Source organism: Osmerus mordax, chromosome 5, assembly GCF_038355195.1.
Source record: "Osmerus mordax isolate fOsmMor3 chromosome 5, fOsmMor3.pri, whole genome shotgun sequence".
NCBI lineage: Eukaryota > Metazoa > Chordata > Actinopteri > Osmeriformes > Osmeridae > Osmerus > Osmerus mordax.
Genome location: NC_090054.1, coordinates 16,264,751 through 16,283,028, shown reverse-complemented (window position 1 = coordinate 16,283,028; position 18,278 = coordinate 16,264,751). Strand labels below are relative to the sequence as shown.

At 40.4% G+C, this 18,278-nt stretch overlaps 2 protein-coding genes across 3 annotated transcripts; one reads left to right on the top strand and one right to left on the bottom strand.

The window, feature by feature from the left end:
- The first annotated feature begins 4,897 nt into the window (after positions 1-4,897).
- On the top strand, positions 4,898-9,309 carry opn3 (opsin 3). Of its 2 annotated transcripts, XM_067236813.1 has the most exons (5): positions 4,922-5,240; positions 6,760-7,079; positions 8,017-8,268; positions 8,599-8,847; positions 9,203-9,309. In XM_067236813.1, exons 1-5 carry the CDS (start codon positions 4,922-4,924, stop codon positions 9,230-9,232), a joined length of 1,170 nt encoding a protein of 389 aa, XP_067092914.1. In that variant the 3' UTR covers positions 9,233-9,309. The 2 variants fall into 2 exon arrangements, with proteins under 2 accessions (XP_067092915.1, XP_067092914.1); XM_067236814.1 differs by having other exon boundaries at positions 4,898-5,240; positions 8,599-9,309.
- A 789-nt stretch (positions 9,310-10,098) lies between these two features.
- LOC136942794 (kynurenine 3-monooxygenase) lies at positions 10,099-17,936 on the bottom strand. The gene is made up of 15 exons (XM_067235770.1): positions 17,805-17,936; positions 17,566-17,635; positions 17,235-17,332; positions 16,546-16,635; positions 15,849-15,897; positions 14,997-15,084; positions 14,166-14,331; positions 13,943-14,014; positions 13,289-13,410; positions 12,490-12,637; positions 12,352-12,409; positions 12,167-12,249; positions 11,213-11,314; positions 11,047-11,106; positions 10,099-10,492 (listed from the first exon to the last, which is right to left on the bottom strand). Exons 1-15 carry the CDS (start codon positions 17,874-17,876, stop codon positions 10,352-10,354), a joined length of 1,419 nt encoding a protein of 472 aa, XP_067091871.1. The 5' UTR covers positions 17,877-17,936; the 3' UTR covers positions 10,099-10,351.
- Between the last annotated feature and the right edge of the window lie 342 nt (positions 17,937-18,278).

The window sequence follows — 18,278 nt, the reverse complement described above, 5'->3', positions numbered from 1 at the left end:
CTGAATATTGTATAATAGATGCAAGATATTGGCTGTAACGATGGTAAGACATTTCTGTAAACGGTTCCAAGGTCTTTGTCTTCTCCCCAGTAATTCCATGACATTTACCTGACTCTTTACAGGCCCAGCCCTCTGACATATATCTGGTTTCACATGTTCACAAGTCCCCACAGAAAACCAAAAATATTGGAAAAAAAGAGAAATTGTACAGTTCATTTTCTGACACACTGCCAATAAGACTGAGATGAGCCAATAAGACCTCTCGCCATGTTCATGCCTTCATCTTGTCGTCTCTCACAGAATTACCTTTTCTCTCATCATTCTGGCCAAAGAATAGAGCTGGATTTCTAGACGTGATTCCAAAGTATTCAGGATGGCCTTCTAGCTTTGGCAAGAGGCTTTATCGACTTAATTGAATCGTTATGAAAGGGTTCTTACACATGAAACCTTCCCCTCTAAACCCTGAGTGCTAGTTATTGCTAAATAATGAAATAAGTTTCGAGTTGTGAAGATATATCTTATATTTTACCTTTTGACGTATTTACCTTTGAGGCTCCCACTGACACCTACATTTAAACAGTAGACCTGGCCTAGCAACATACAAGCCAGGGTGTACAACATTATACAAACAACATGATGTGATAAGTAACAGGCACACTGCAAAAGTAGAGCAGAACCCCTTAATCGAAGAAGAAGCTCCTTTCCAATCAGATATAACACCATGCCATGCACTTAGACTCCTTTGTTTGAAGTGGAGAGAAACAATCACTTTATCTAAAGTAGAAAGACATTCTGGGGACCGGAGCGGAAGCAGCACAGACATGGATTTTCGGGAGATGGCACATCCCTCAGAAAGAGACAAGCTCAACCTATGACAGAAGAGCCTAGAGTTAAATGCTGTGTCATGTCACGGGAGATCAAAGTCTGTGTGTGTGTATGTGTGGCATCTCTGCTGAGGACAAACTAATCCTCTCTATCACAAATCTAGGAGCTTTAAGTACCAGGGGGAGGGAGAGGCATGCTTTCACAAAGTCAATTTGCAGATGATGTCTAAAAGGATTTTAATTTCCTCACATCTGAATTAGCTTGTTTATGTCAATATGCTTTTCAGAGTAAATGTGAGTAAAGTGTACAAGCAGCATTCAAAGGATACAAGGACCGATATTAGATAGTATTAGTCTCCTGACTTGTGTCAAAAAGGTTTAATGTTAACCTTAACATTAGACCAGTTTAAGGGATGACCAAGGAGGCATGAGGACAACTCAAGAAGGGTGTAAAAGATTTCAGGGTTTAGTACTTATTAGATTGTATTCTACACTTATAGCTTGTATCTACACTTTATTATCGTGCCACATTTTACATTTGTATTGAAAGATTTAGTTGATTCATGAGATCAATTGGACTCGAGGTCAAAGATAATAGGTTTTAGTATTTAAGACAAAAGATGGGTTAAACAAATACATTATTGCAGATTAAATCAAAGTTTGTGAACATATTGTTATGATATAAGAAACAATGATAATGTTTAATTTGTGACATTTGTGTGAAGTAAGGTCTTACTGGAGGTCAACATCCTTTGAAATATATTATACAGGGACAATACAGGATGTGAAAATGTATTCATGTGAGTCATCCGTCACAACAAGAAGGAATGAATAGCCAGAATTGCAATTTCTGGCAGTACATGTCTGAAAATAGAGTGCAGTGACAGTCTGACAACCCATTACATAAGGCCTTGGTTTGGAGGAGATTGGAGGTGACAATGGGTAAACACCTCCAGTGCTGCAGAGAGCAGGAAATAACAACCAGCATTTTGGCACTGTGACATCATCAGAAGATGAGGGGAGGGGGACACGCTGATTGGCTCGTGGACCAGAGAAGTGGACAGTTGAGGTTGGCAAGGCCCTCTGCGTCCTGACGTGATAAAGGCTTTCCATGTCTAGGGGCGACAGGGGAGGCTGCTGTATAGAATAACCCATGTATGGGAGCCTCGGCTGGGATGATGAGTGACAGAGGAAGAAATGAAGAAGAACCTGCTGGTGAGGTACAGGGAGGGCTGGAGAACGTCCTGTGGGTCAAGTCTTTTGGGGAGTCAAGCAACTGTTTTGAGGCCGATAATCATCAAGAGTGAGCATGAAAGAGAGAGTGATAGAGAATGTCCAGCATCAAAACTCTTTGTTGAATGCGGGGAAACATGGTTGTGGGTCACAGGGTTGACAAATGCATATTCCACAAAAAGGAGAAAGGTATTTCCCTTTTTTTGGTGGGTAAATGACTACTTAGGGTCTTTCATCTGGCACAATATTATACAGAGAAAAGCACCTAAAGTGCTTCCTCCCTTTCTAACACAAACACTGTGTCATCGATTAGTGTAACCTTGTCCCTGTCTCTTTCACATCCTCATGACATCTTTCAACACACCCTGCCAGACCTGGTGACACAAAGTGACACAAGACACCAGCTGAGTTTTTTCGAGTATTGTTGACACAACCTCAGAGGAGAGGGAGAAACCAGATATGGGCACCTTTTCTTCTTCCACTACCTATGAGCAAAGCTGACCCTTGACATCAATAATTAACATTTTCATCTGTGCGGTCAAATAATAGCTAAACACACTTGCTCTAACACTCATAATATACCCAACCCTTTCTCTCTTCCTAGGCATTCCCCTCTTTTTCACTTCCCATTATCTGGCCAAACACATACACACACACACACACACACACATACACACACACACACACACACACACACACACACACACACAATGCATAACCAGATAAGGGCTACCATGATGAATAATTCACAACTACTTCTGCTGTAAGATGCACTTTAAAGGTTAAGGTTTTAATGTAGTCTCTGCTAAAGTTAATTCCATTTAAAGATGACTTTCTGTATTCAGGTGTCAAACTCATCAATGGCTCTGATAGTCTGTTTGCAGGAGCATCGTCAGGTTGGTACCCTGTGAGTCACTATGTCATTAGAGTCTTTGTTTTCAACACAGGTATATTCGTTATTATCTGCAGTTTTTTTACTCACTCCTTCTTGTGCCACTCATAGTTTGCTTCACTATGAGGGAACATTGGAATCAACTAATTCAACACATCAGAAGAAAAAGGATGTATGAGCAACGTCTTGTGGATACGGCCAATGCGCCATGGGTAATTATGCTTTCCATTACACCCAGAACATTGGACAAATAATGTAATCTTCTTTCTGTTCTGGTTTTTTCCTAGCATTGCCTCCAGCAGTGACAGTAATGTAGTAATGTAGTGTAGATGTGATTCTACAGACTCCTAGGCTTAATGTAGACAGAGCTTTAGATGAAATGAGACATGAGGCACTTACCTAATACCTGACCCGTAAGAGACTTGACAAATGTCAGTTTTGTTTTTGATTGTAAAACTAATCCTAGTTGTAGACTACAGGTCCTGTTGAGTGGAAGTCTGTGGGAGCAAGGACATCATTCTCTCCCCCACACAATGTTTGTTGATGTAATTTCATAAAATCATGGTGACTGAATGGATCTCAAAAATAGAGAATGTTCCAAGGCAATGGAATTGAGAGTTAACAAATATGAAGGATCTCACCACCTTCTCCTTCTGTTTCCCATGAAACACTTTGCCACCAAAAGGACTTCATCACATGACTCTTTCAAATAAAAAACTTTGTAATGGAAAACAGGTATAATTTCAAAAGCATGCCACTTCAGTAGGCTTTTCTGTCTCTGTGGGTCTTCAGCATCCACTTACCAGCTAGACGTGACCATGCATTAAACAAGTGTAACGGCTAAATGGCAGTCTAGAAGACGTTTCCCTGAATGGTACCTCTTATCAAAAAAGGAGGGTGGGAATACATGACAGAGTAAAATGCTTCGATGAGAGTTTGACCTAGTTCCAGACATTGACTACAACTAATATAAAAGACACAGGGAAGACATCCTTCTTGGTAATTACTGGAACTGCTGCAGAGTTCATGACATCATCAAGCAGAGGAGGAACACTACAACAGTTTATACGAATGGGATTCACACCATGGAGTAAAAATAATATGACTTACACTTTTAATATAAATATTCATTGATGATATGTTGTGTTGACTTAATGTACACTTTATTATATTCACCCAAATGGCTTTCTTGTTTTAAAAATACATGTGCTACATACTTGTTAGTCTGTTTTATTTTTTTTATTATTTACAGGATCTCTGAACTTTTTTATCCAACAGTAGGCTCTGATTAAGAAGTTGAGTCATAATAATCAATCATTTCTCAAGACCAACACGGTGACAGATAAAGGGCGTTTTAGAAGGATTCTCAAAATGCTCTGCAAAGATACGTAGCCTACGGAGGTCCATCACTAATTATATCATCATACACACTTCAATGAGGCAGATTTTGAGTAAGCTTAAATTTTTATCATGTGATTTACATGAGCCTATATAAGCTCTCTAATTGAAACGTTGTAGTTATTCATGTAGGCCGACTATATTTTTAATAGTCAAGAATGCGATAGGCAGTTTCATTAGGCTTCGTCTACGAAAAAAGCTAGCCGGGTAGCAGTAGAGAATATGGCCTACACTAAGCAATGAGTATAGGAAGATGAGGTACACTAGATAGATTGTGTGTCGGTAGGCTATTAACTGACTTTATTAGTGCTTAACTTTTTTGCCTCATTATCATTGTCGGTTCACACGACGCGTGACCTACCCCATGGTATACCTTGATCTAAGATCTCCAAACAATCCCCTGTATAATTGTCCCGATTTCTTGAACGTCAATCGTCACAGATTTAATTGGATGTCAACAGCACTGGTAGGCTGCTGAAAAGCGGTGCTGAAGATCACACGATTTTTCTTAACACTCGTAGCAGTTTATCATCAACGCGTGCAGCACAATGTTGGGAACGAAGTTATTCACGCAATGAATCCTGAGAATGAAACTACGACTGAAAGAAATACAGAACAATATATTTTTGCAGTCGCTACATACAAACTCCTTGCCTTCACAATCGGAACCATTGGAGTCTTTGGATTTTGCAACAATGTTATTGTCATCATACTGTATTACAAATTCAAGCGATTTAGGACTCCAACAAATTTGCTATTGGTGAATATAAGTGTAAGTGACATACTCGTGTCTCTGTTTGGAATCAACTTTACATTTGTTTCGTGCATCAAATGCGGGTGGATATGGAACTCCGCAACATGCATCTGGGACGGGTTCAGCAACAGTTTATTTGGTAAGAACATCGCTTGATTTAGTTTGACTCCGCATCTAATCTAGATTGAAAATAATTCAGTTATCATAGTTTTTGGTTTGTTTCAGAGTTGTGTCAGAATAAACGCAAGTAATACACCATCCACAGCCTACGTTTTACTTTAGACGAGGCAAACCACTAATTAAGGGCTATAATTTACATTACTTGGGACAATTGGGACTATTATTTTTACGCGCCAATTAACACCTTGATTAAACAGTTTCTCGTCATTTACATAGTGTTCTTATACTCTATCCCAGTTGTAGTCTATAGGTATATATACCGTGCAGCAAGGTTTTTCCGTGTTATAAATGACTATACTAAAATACAAATACTATACTGCGTACGTATTTGCTTCTGTCTGACCCACCAAGTTCCAATGTTGATTGTAGCAGGTTGATCAATCCTTGACTGAGCTGCTAATTGTATACACAATGAATCACTTTCACTATCATTCATTAGAGTTATTAATAATCAATAGGAAACGATTAGTGTGATGAGTTATGAATGCAATCTTACCCCCCTTGATCAACTGTGGACACGGAAAGTGCGAAATCTTTCGTTGTCATCTCATCTACAGTTTATTGCCGTGGTCTGGTTTTTATTTTAAAATAACAAACTGTTTGGTGCTTTGTTTTCACAATAAGTCACAATGATCAGGCATCTTAATGGACTATTGAGGACTGAACGTGCAGAATATGCAATATAGTGTTAAACTGACCTATTACCTCCATAATGAATCCTTACGTCGAGTCTGACTTGAATGAATGAATGCATACTTGTTTCCAACAGCAATTGGCAATGACAGAAATTAGGAAATTGATTTCATGTAAACAGCTCATATATCATACTGTGAATGTCCTTATTCATCTTTACTCCAAGTTCATAAGTTCATTATTGATTTTATACAAACGTGCCACTGCCCTCATCAGTATGTTGGTAGCAGACAGAACCAAGGTCATCCATACAAAGACTCCAATACAGTGCCACCTATTCCCTAGTTTAACTGTCCATCACCTCACCATGATAGGGCAAAGACCAACATGTTTTGATTTTGGTCCAGATAAATAGAGAAAATATTTTCCCGGACATGCTTCTAGACGTGATCACAGTTCATTAAATGGATAATTATCTGGGGCTGATGTTTGGAGCTGTCTATCACAGCCAGGAAGGCGTATAGTTTGATTGGATGTGAATAGCTGGAGTGTGAATGTGGAAAGTGTGACAGTACAGATATAATGGGTGTCTTAAAGTTATTCACAGCATGAAACCAATACTCTCTGATAATAATGAATCAACATCACAGTTGTTTTCCTTTCTACCTTTGACACTGCATATGGTATATTATTTACATTGCTGAATTCCAATAGTTTGGGATATTCGCGAGTATGTTCGAACATACTCGAACATATTCGAGTATGTTTATCATTTCCCCACATTTTACCTACCCTGTTGGTTACTTGCCCAGCCTATTATACTGCTCCTCTCTCTCTTCTGATAGGCATTGTGTCCATTATGAGCCTGTCGGCGCTGGCCTATGAGCGCTACATCCGGGTGGTCCATGCCACGGTGGTGGACTTCCCCTGGGTCTGGAGGGCTATCACCCACATATGGCTCTACTCGCTGGTCTGGACTGGGGCACCTCTCCTGGGATGGAACCGCTATAAGTTAGAGATCCATCAGCTGGGATGCTCCCTGGACTGGGCTTCCAAGGACCCCAACGATGCCTCCTTCATCCTCTTTTTCCTTCTGGCTTGCTTCTTCGTCCCAGTGGGCATTATGATCTACTGCTATGGGAATATCCTGTACACAGTACGAATGGTGAGAACCAGTCCATTTTGCAGCAAAGGCCACTCACCGCCCAGCATATATTTATTAACATTATATATGAAATTAGATCCAACTCGATTGCTTATAGTTTTATATAAGCAGTTTTACTGTTGATTCACTTTCACATAAAATAACTCTGATCTTCACTGTCCATTCAACACAATGTGATGTTGCTCACCTCCTCCACGGACAGTCAGGGTTTTGTTTATCATAATATGTCACTATATGCATGTACCCCCTTGGTGTGTGCAGTTCAGTGGAAAAAAAGCCTTTCAGAGCTCATTGTCCACAGTAGCAGACATAAATCAGTGGTGTTTATGGACTGTGGCTGTACCTGAGCAGCCAGAATGAGCAACCATGTGTAACTGATCTCATCTGCTTCTCACACCAGCCAGCCTCGCGTTAAAGGATGGCTGCCTGGAAGGATGATAACATTTATGCAAGGCTTGCAGAGCAGTGGACCACACTTTTACTTTGGGAGGACTTTGTGTGTGTGCATGTGTGTATGTGTGCAGGTAAGAGACAGGATGACAGTGGTGTCTCTCTGTGTAGGTGGATGTGGGTGGGCCATAAACTGGTCACCATTTGTAACCCATTGATTCAGATGTCTAACAGCCAGACTTACATATGTCTTTCTCCTTTGAACTATTGCTATTTGGGTAAAGTGAGTAATGGATCAATAATCAAGTGCAATTGGGAATGTGCAGAAATTCTCTTATCACCACTATGACCTCTAATGAATTAATCCTTAGTTACGACTCTCATTATAATTGTAATCAAATTTACCATGCCTATTAGGTTATATTGTCTGACGTTACGGATCAGTGTTAAAGGGCTAACTCGGCGGTTCTCAGAAGGGGGAGGGATGGGACCGAGTGATTGTGGTCTTATGAGATTCATCAACCCCCCCACCCCACCCTCCTTGCAGCTGCGGTCCATCCAGGACCTCCAGACAGTACAGATCATAAAGATTCTGCGCTATGAGAAGAAGGTGGCTGTCATGTTTTTGCTGATGATTTCCTGTTTCCTGGTGTGCTGGACTCCCTACGCCGTGGTCTCCATGATGGAGGCCTTTGGCAGGAAGAGCATGGTCTCCCCCACCATCGCTATCATCCCTTCCTTTTTCGCCAAGTCCAGCACCGCCTACAACCCCCTCATCTACATATTTATGAGCAGGAAGGTGAGAGGACATCTGGTAGCCTGCAATTGATGCTTTGTAAAAAGGTTTCCTAAAATCATTGCCATAAACTGAACACGTATGCACACATACATAGAAAATGTATCATGTTTGTTTCAAACGGTAAGACCAGGCAGGTTTTGTTTGGCATAATGTATTGGAAAGTGGACACTAATGATATGGGCTGGGAGGAGGATTTGCTCCTCATTAAGCCTCTAATACAGGCTCAGTCTGTTGACATATTTCTCTGTTTGGCAGAAAAAACAGGGATGTAAAGTAGTAGTTGGTGTTGTGTAATGTAACTCTGTTCTCATCTTCCTCCACCTATGGCAGTTCCGGCGCTGCTTAATGCAGCTGCTCTGCTCCCGGCTTTCCTTGCTGCAACACAGCATTAAGGACCGCCCCTTGACACAAATTGAACGTCCCATCCGGCCGATTGTTGTGCGTGGGGGTAGAGACCGCCCCAAGAAGAGGGTTACCTTCAGCTCCTCCTCTATCGTCTTCATCATCGCCAGAAACGATGTCAACCACCTGGAAATGACCTCCAAAAACAGCCCCTCGTCTGAGGTCAACGTCATCCAGGTGCGACCCCTGTGACCTTAGGGTACACCGTGAAGACTGATCATGCGCCCCATGTCCGGTTCCTGAGTACACCTCAGGTCATGCAACTCTACAAACCAAAATACCAATCTGATGCAGGACTGGCAATGTTGTATTGAACAGAAACGGTTTACCCTGGATTTTCAAAGACTGGGTCAGGGACTTGGAAGTTTTCAATGAATACACTCTGTGAGAAAGTGAAGTCTCCAGCTCCTACTATAGTATCAGACATGGCAACATAACATATACTGTAGCAAACTGGCTCGTTTAGATGTTTTTCTGTAGTTTGTCCAGTTTGATTGGCACCTGTCCTTTCAACATGTGAACCACTTTTCAGGATTCTGGCCTGAAGACCAGCAGCTGCTGAGGAGACACCATCAGGGACTGAACAGGCACACCACCGTTTTCACAAACTCCCTGTGACTTTTGATTCGATAAAATAAATCCTACTTAAAAATATGAACGATGTATACTCTTTCATGGCACACAGCAGTGCAATAAGTGCAATCACTAAGGAATTAAGTTGAGTGTAATTATGTTCATTATGAGGCACGAGTATTAAAATACATTGATGGCTGTAAGGATGAGGTTGGAGTCCACTGGGAGGAGTGATGACAAATCCAGCAGTGCCCCTTAAGAAAAGCTACCGGGTCATCAGCTATGAATAGAGATGAGTAGATTTCAAAAGCTGATAACCTTGCTCAGCTTCAGAGTAGCTCGCAGCACAGCAGCCGTGATCATGGACTGGCAGGAATTTAAGCAACACTTTTAGGTTAACCTTTACTGTACAACTATACTTTGATGCAGGTGTTTCAAGATGGCCTGTTGTGAAAAGCCAGTGCTGTAATGATAGGGAGAATGAGGGTGGCTAATGGAAACTGCTGGGAGCAGCAGGGCATGTTCCTCTGTGTCCCTATGTCAATAAATACCTCAAGAGTCAGGTGGCTGAGCGGTGAGGGAATCGGGCTAGTAATCCAAAGGTTGCCAGTTCGATTCCTGGTCATGCCAACTGACGTTGTGTCCTTGGGCAAGGCACTTCACCCTACTTGCCTCGTCTGCTAAATGACAAAATGTAAATGTAAGAGTCCCTGTGAAAAGTGGCCTTTAACGGAAAAGAGTCCCTCGATTGATTTCACTCTAGACATCTTTTAACCTTAGAGGAAAAAGCTAATTTCCATCCCTTTTTGAGTGACCCCGTCTTCATCTTGTTTTCAAGTATTACTTGATTGTATTCTGACCACCCTTTTTCCATATTTATTCGAAAAATATTGTCTACTTTTTAACAAGTGTACATACAAATTACTTTAATTGGAAAATCAAACGAGTAAATTATAACAACAACATTGTGAAGAAGCATGGATAGCAGCTTATTCGGTCATTGCAATTGATCATTGTCTTTAATTAGCTTCAGATTTGTTTGGTGGCTGTACTGTTTTTAGTTCCAGCTGAACCCCTCTCTGTGAGTTGGTCTGGTCCAAAGAAACACTCAGAAGGGTTTGAATGCCTGCAGCCTGGTCCACAGGTGGTCAACGGGGATTTGGGAAATATTAGGGGGGTGTTTTACAAGCAGGTAGGTGCCCCCAAGCAAAGCAGCTGTGGCACTGATGAGTAAGCCATGGTTAATCACCTGGGGAAAAGATTTCCAAATGTCATTACCTCAGATTGCGTTTCATAACCGACACAGCAAGCACACATTGCAAGAATTGAGGATCCACAGCAAAAGCCTCAAAGGACAACGTGATGTTTTTCCCGGTCTCACCACCAACAACATGTCACTCTTTATTAGTCATGTTTTGAAGACGCCTTTAGGTTCTGCTCATCCATCTGTCATTCTCTCTGACTTCTAACTTCCAGATGCCACCAGGGCAGGGGAGGGCACATCTGACAGTTGGAAACAGCACAGGGGACTCTCTCCCACTACACCTACAAATAGTTCTGAAAATACTGGAGCATCTCAGTGAAGCTAAAAACTTATTTGTTTTGATTCCTTGCTTGCTAGTTTTAGTAAGAATCATTTTCTTTTGAGAATAATTTCAGTTTTAAAGTCCTAGTTATAATTGCTAGAGTACAGAAGGTACTTCTTGGTAATATACAGTACAGACACAATTTCATAATAAACCACCTAGGTACGGAATAGGAGTAGAGCTTGAACAAAGATAGGATCAGATAGGAGTCTCTTACTTTGTCTTGCCAATGCCAGCGCTTGATTGCCTCATGGTACCTTGTCCTGGTGAAAGTTACCTGGATTCAGGTAGCATGGAAAGAGACAGAGGAAAGAGATTTTAAGCATCTCCAGTCAAATATCAAAATAATCTGTCCATTTGTAAGATCAATAAAAGGAATTTACCATTGTGTACAAGGGGATTATTGTCCTTGGCATGATAATGTGGAGGAAGTTATCCACATGTTTTCGAAAAAGGAACCATTTGGAGTTAACATGTGCACGCATCTAAAAAATACACAATAAATCTGTTAGTGCACTACAACATCATGTGTACAAAATCTGAAGAATACATGAATTATATAAAAGAAAACCAATTACTTTAAAAAAAACGTGTTTTCTGAAGTATTAAAAGCATCTCAAACATTGCGCTTTTAGTGCATTTGCTAAAAAACAAGGTAGCTCATAACGGTGAGGAAGGCCGGCTTTCTTCTAGACCATTCTATAACCATATCCTCAGAAAAAAAGATACATTTAGCTCTTTAATCAGGTGTTTAGCTCCGGCGTTGCATGTGCAAAGACATATGCTGGTTCTGAAAAGACCAATCACGTTGTTCAGAACAATTACTTCCATTGTGTTGGTAGGATTTAATGTATGCATGGATATGAAGTAGCGTGCACATAATTACATGATAGACATCTCTGGATGGTTTACTGTATGCTAATTTGTGCTTCAACTACCCCCAACCATAACACTTTACAATATCCACTAGCCTACCATGCACCAACACACGATGCAAGAGTATACATTACAGACAGATAAAAAGGTGTAGTATAGTAAACACAGGTTATATTAGTAAATTCATTGTTCTTTTGATCATGATCAAATGATCGGTTTTGGCATGTTCATTGTGTCTGCAGTAGGAAATGCGTATTAGATTGAATGGTAATCGAAACCAATCTTTTCTAAACCAAAAAGAGAACTGTGATTAAGTTGTAGTTCCTCACAATATACTTTTTTACAAGATATATAGAACGCATTTTCCTGATGTAAGCACTCTTCAGTGTCACACAGACATCATATTTAGTAAGCCTAATTTACAGTACAAGAATAGCATGAATGATGGATATGGACATTACCTCAACATAGTTGTACATGGCCAGGTCTGCGATGGCGTGGTCGTCTGGAACTCTGACTCTACTGTACTCTGGCAGCACAGCACCTGGAAAACCACCAAGAATTAGAATGTTTACTAATGCTCCGGAAGCTCTGACTGTCAAAGTAAATTTCTTATTCAATCACTAAATCTGACTCATGGACTCACTGAAGTCTTCCTTTAGCTGGTCCATTATTTCATTGAAGACGAGACAGTCTTCAAAACCCTAAGCACAAGGATAGACAGTATTTCTCATGATTTATTGCGCTTTTTTGCTAACTCTATTGCTACTCCTCTCCTACTTACTGCGTTCATGCCTTGCCCATAGAAAGGTACCACAGCGTGGGCTGCATCCCCCATAAGGACACACATGTTCCCAAGATGATATGGGGAGCACTTCACAGAGACCATGGCCTGGGCTGGCAGGCGGAAATAATCCTTCTTCAGGGCTTCACTGCAAGACAGACACACATAAATCCCAATCCCATTCAGACACTATTGAAAAGAAAAACATGAATTTATAGGAATTAACTTATTAAAATGTATTAATGTACAAAATTGTCGATACATCCATACAGTTCTGAGAATTACATAGTAGAATGATTTCATAGACAAAAACCCACATTAATATTTTCCATATTAGGTTTTATCAAGCATTGAACTTGCGCTGATCACTGGCTTCAGCAATGCATTGAACTAAAAGATTCAAAATGACAAAGATCATTTGAACTCGTTCTGACAGCACATTGACAAAACATAAACCTCCATTCAGCTATTTTTTCCTCGTTGCTGACCATTACGTCAACCCTGAAAAAAGAATTATGAGTTACACACCTCAACTATTCCTACTGTCCAATATTTCCAAGCCCTATGTAGCCTACTGCTCATCTCAAATTAATAACTCATCTCTCCAGGACTTGTAGACACTGTACTTTCTCTGCTAAATGCATAAATGTAATTTCACAGTTCACTGAAGATGGGTGTGGTCTGAGCTGCTCAAATGCAGGAAAAAGCAAGCATGTGAGAGAAACGAGAGGATGGTGGGAGATATGAAGGTAAAGAAGTACTAATGGAAAGAGTGGGAAGGAGGGCACGGGTGTCTTACACTCCTATTAGAGGAATGGTGTCTGGAAAGTATTTCTCGAAGAACTCGATGACCTGGTCATCTGTGGTGAGCTTCTCAAACTCTTCAAAGGGCATGAAGAGAGTGCAGGTAAACGTCTTGTCCTGGGAGCAAACAGAAGGAGCAAACAGTATAGACCGCCGCATATTTACATACGGGTGATTATATGCTGAACGGAAAGCGAATGTTCTACAATTAGTTGAATCGCTATGCAAACTAAAATACTGGCAGTCAGAATGAGCAGGATGTGTGATGGACAGGAGGCAGATGCCTCCTCATCTATCCAGTAAGCAGGTGTTATCCATTAGTATCAGGAGTGGTGTTTTCATAGCATTTTTTCCCCCTGGCTGCGGGGGACATTTTACAGGCCCTAATGTGTGTTGAGTGCTGAGCGTCAGTGCCAATGTGCAATAGAATGAAGTACTTTCACCTGGCTGCACTACAAAGAGTGTGTGTTCTGCTGAGTCAGTAAGGCAGAACTATCATTATGACATTACCAGAAGGTAATGTCCCAGGAAAAAAAATAGGCCATGGCCCAAGGGACATGGGGAAAGTGTTTTTAGTTTTTGTTTGTTTGCGCCACTTGGGCAGTTTGGTGTGTATACAAACATACAACATATGTTTTCACATTCTTACCAAGTTTGGCAATGCTATCATCATGAACGTATTCCTTGGCCAAATGTGCAGAAAGTTGGGCTTCATAGTAAACTGGAACAAAATAAAACAAACAAGGTCATCATTCCAAACTAGAAAACATCTCCACATCAGCTTCCCATTGATCAACATCGGATCAATGGCACCTCCAGACCAAACACTGTGCTGAGGAGAGGATGAAAGAATGACATGATCCATGACTCACGTCTCCGTTCCGGGGCGGCATGGTGAGCTCCAGGTACCCGTGGGGGATGTACGTCTGGCTGTAGTTGAAGCGGCTCCTGCGCAGGAACTGCTTGCGGATGGCCGAGAAGGCTCCATCACAGCCTACTATCAGGTCCGCTTGGATCTCCTCTTTGGTTCCTTCAGGCCTGCACAACAGCAACAACCCAACAAACAGCATCAACTTATCAATTTATGCTGTGTCACAATTTTTTTTACTTTAAATACTATTTGTACAGGTAGATAAACATGCTGCATGGTTTGGTTCAGAAAGTGTTTCATGTTTTGAGATATGCGGGCAATTTCTACCAAAGATAAGCACCAATGACCTGACAATTAGATTGTTAACCAACTCATTGTAAATCCGTCAATAGAAACTTACACCTAAAAAATAAAATATATAACATCTGAAAAGAAACATCTGAACATTTCTGTATCCCTCTTTTTTGTTCTATTCCTTGTCTGGTTGTACTCTCAGTTCACTCAGCTGACTGATGAAATGCAGATAGACAGAAGCCACTCCATTGGTGGATACCGTCTCTTTTTTCCTACACACAACAAGGCCACAAAGCAGCAGTGATGTCAAACGTGATCAATATAACTGGAATTAGCACACAAGGATCATGATGATGAATAACATAAATTGGTCTAAATGCCACACTCTACAACAGTATGTGAGATAATGACCACTGTGTGTGTGTGTGTGTGTGTGTGTGTGTGTGTGTGTGTGTGTGTGTGTGTGTGTGTGTGTGTGTGTGTGTGTGTGTGTGTGTGTGTGTGTGTTAGAGACAAACATCTATCAGTAACTATTTACCCAATAAAGGTCATTGCCCCCGTTTCAGCGTTCCAGTCCAGTAATTTGTGGTCAAAGTTCATCTTTGTGTTTGGATATGTCTCAGCCTCTTTTGAAACAAAAAAAGGATTACACAAAGATCTTATATGACATATAACACCCATGACATAACAGTGCCATGTTTTCAACATACTTTGTGGCAATGCAAATGTTGTGCAAAAGCTTTGACAAATTATTATGGTTCTGCAAAATGGAAAATTATAGAATGGCTATTGAGGATGGGTTTGCAACTGTTATATACTGAAACATCACCCTTGGAGCATCCAAGAATGGACGGTTGTTCTGTGACTATCGGCATTCAAACTGGCACACATTGAGAAAGCCCCTTGATCATTAGGTTTACTCTGAATCTGAATCTATAGTACCTAGTTAATTGGTCTGGCTTTTGGAGAAACCTGTTCTAGGCCTGTGAGTATCTAGACAAATTCAGTCACACTTAAAAGTACGCCTCTACTTTTATCCTGAGGCTTGAGATTCATTAAATATTACGAATAAGCTTTTACAGAGAAGAAAAACTTCCCCTGACTTCAGACTCTATAGTCTACAGCCCGGTTAGCTAAAACACAGGGGAAATCTCCTGAATTGGATTTAAAGACACTCAAATTATTTAATAAGCCAAGTGGAAATTAAAAGACACTCCCTGTCTATGTTTTAGCTTTAACCTTTTCGAAGGTGTAGACTTTTAACATGGATTTAAAAAAGTCTGTCTATCAGCACAGCAGGCCATCGATCAGATCCCTGCTAATCTAGATAAGAGTGCTTGGTGCTACATATTTTATTCAATGACATTAATAAGTTGTATTATCATCCTACCTGATAGAAGTTCTTTGTTGAGGTTGGCTCTGTCTACAGACAGAATGTACTGAGAAAGAGAACATGCTGTGATGTTATAAATACATCTCTCTGTGCTTTTGGACACTTAAATCACTGATGTATTTAAAGTATTTGGGTGCTTTAAGAGCTCAGGGGAAAAAAAATTAAGTGACATCATACAAGCTGACAGTGTGATGTAAGACTCCTGTTGTTTCAATAACCTTAAGTTACTGTATGTAGTGGGTGTTCATGTACTGTTGTGTGGTTGGGTTAACTGCATATATCTTAGAGAAGTAATTATAATATAATGATCCATCCATGTAGCAGTCTTTCAGAAGAATGGTCTGAAGAAGATCTTTGTGACAACTTCAGTCACATGTATATAGTCCCTTTACTGTCACTGATATTCTGAGACTAAAATGAGAAGCCCGCTTAAATGCGTCTCTTTAGTGCCGTCACAGCAGCCAATTATTGTTATGAATAATGGGGTATTTTGGGGATGGAGGTCATGTTTGTTTTAGTAATTCAATGGCAAATGATCCTGTTTGTGTAACTGTGCTGGCTGCTTATGAATAAACAGTAGAACTCTTAACAGCTAGTATGAAAAGACTAAAGACTATGGTACAATATCATTCAGGTTACATCCAGCACATACTCTTGTTTCAGTGGGTGATTAGGTAAGCTATGTGTAGACTACCTGGCCCTTCTTGCCATAAGGTATAGCGGACTGTTTTCCATTCCGGGAGTGGATCATCCTGGCGTGCATGGGGATTCCCTTGGAAACAATCTGAGAAGGATTTCAAATCAGATTTTAACGTCTTCTCACATTTGAAAATTTATCATCGTTACTGTTAATTGTGCAGGCAAGTTATTGTTCATTGCAGTTTCTTACAAAACATGCTGACGGACTATATTCTAAACAGCAAGTAGAAGCAACGAGTAAAGATAGGGTTGAGGGCAAAGTTCATTGTTCCTCTCATTACGACTGCCCTTGGATGTTTATTTGAAAAGTAGTTATATTTCTGTCATGCTGGAAAGGCATGGAAATTAAAAAAAAAACCCACTTTGGATCAAACCAATTAACAAATGAAATGTGAAAAAGGGCCATATGAATTTCAAAACATGCACCAAATGTGGGTCAACATAAATTGCTGACCTCAAATGCTGGAATAAAACATTTCCTTAAATTGCTAAGCAGACAGGACATGGGGAAAGAACATTTGAGGCTTGTGAATACATTACATTATATAATTCAAACTGTTAATATTTAAGAAAGATGCTTTTACTGCCATTTTCATTTAGATGTTGAACACGAGAGCCTGGGAGTGAAAGGGTTGAAATGCTTGACCACTGGTAGGGAAGGGTAATGATATCAAACAAACATACCTTGTCTTCCATCCCAACTTGCTTCAGAGCCTGACGGCCCCTGTGAGATAGGGCCAGGTTAATACTCCGCCCCTTCACTATTTTGGCTTTGCGGATGTCTGATTAGAAGCAGAGGCAGTAGAAAGTTTCAGGCACTTCCACATACACCAACGACAGTATGAATCTATGTCGAAATGCTGAAGTGACAGTTTGTATGTATAAATAAATCAGTTTGTATAATGATATCATTAAACACTTAAATCAAATGGTCTACTTCGGTTTCTAAGCATGATGGGGACTGTAAACTTGATGTTAGGGTAGTGTGGGAGCACTGAGTGTTGATCATGCTTACCTTCTCGAGATTCAAATACTTCCACTTGAAACCCTCTTTTTGCAAAGTAGCAAGCATTCAAAGCACCAACCTAACACGTGGTTGAATATACAAGGTTTGTTAAAAGTTGAAAGGTGTACTGTGCTGGCTGCTGTAGTAGCATACTTAAATAATAATGTATCGTAACTAAAATCAGCAGGGAAACTGCTCTCAATATAATATTCACTTTTACTTCAAACAAATTACAAATAATAACTTACCAAACCACCCCCCACTACAGCTACCACTTTTTTGTTGCTGGATGATCTTCTGTCAATGTTTGAATAATCCATAATTATTATGTTTGTGTATGTCGCTTTAGCGCCAGTGTATTGTAGAGTATCTGTATACCATTAAGTGATTTGGGTAAAAAGAGACCCACCTGTTATAGTCCATGGCCAAAGATTTGGGGGAGGAGCGAACTGAGATTTTATAAAAGTCACCCACGGCCGGATTGTCATACAACAACAATACAAACGAAATTTATATGTTTGGTTTTGAGGAATTTCACAGTTTCGCAACCCACAGTCCTGGCAAACATTTAAGATAGGTTTGCAATTAAATCTCTTGCTCCCTCTAGCGGCTACGAGACTTCACATACTGTGAGAAAATGAATTCACGTTTAGGTGAAATGTTCCTTTAGGATGTTTGATGACGTAAACTTTAAACAGGGTGTGTAATCAATTATTTGATGC

Coding starts and splice junctions, on each gene's coding strand:
- opn3 (XM_067236813.1), top strand. CDS start 4,922: ATGAATCCTGAGAATGAAACTACGACTGAAAGAAATACAGAACAATAT. Junction 5,241..6,759: donor GTTCAGCAACAGTTTATTTG/GTAAGAACATCG, acceptor CTCTTCTGATAG/GCATTGTGTCCATTATGAGC. Junction 8,848..9,202: donor CTGAGGTCAACGTCATCCAG/GTGCGACCCCTG, acceptor ACCACTTTTCAG/GATTCTGGCCTGAAGACCAG.
- LOC136942794 (XM_067235770.1), bottom strand. CDS start 17,876: ATGGATTATTCAAACATTGACAGAAGATCATCCAGCAACAAAAAAGTG. Junction 14,332..14,996: donor GGGGCAATGACCTTTATTGG/GTAAATAGTTAC, acceptor GCTGTTGTGCAG/GCCTGAAGGAACCAAAGAGG. Junction 12,638..13,288: donor ACCATTCCTCTAATAGGAGT/GTAAGACACCCG, acceptor TCTGTCTTGCAG/TGAAGCCCTGAAGAAGGATT.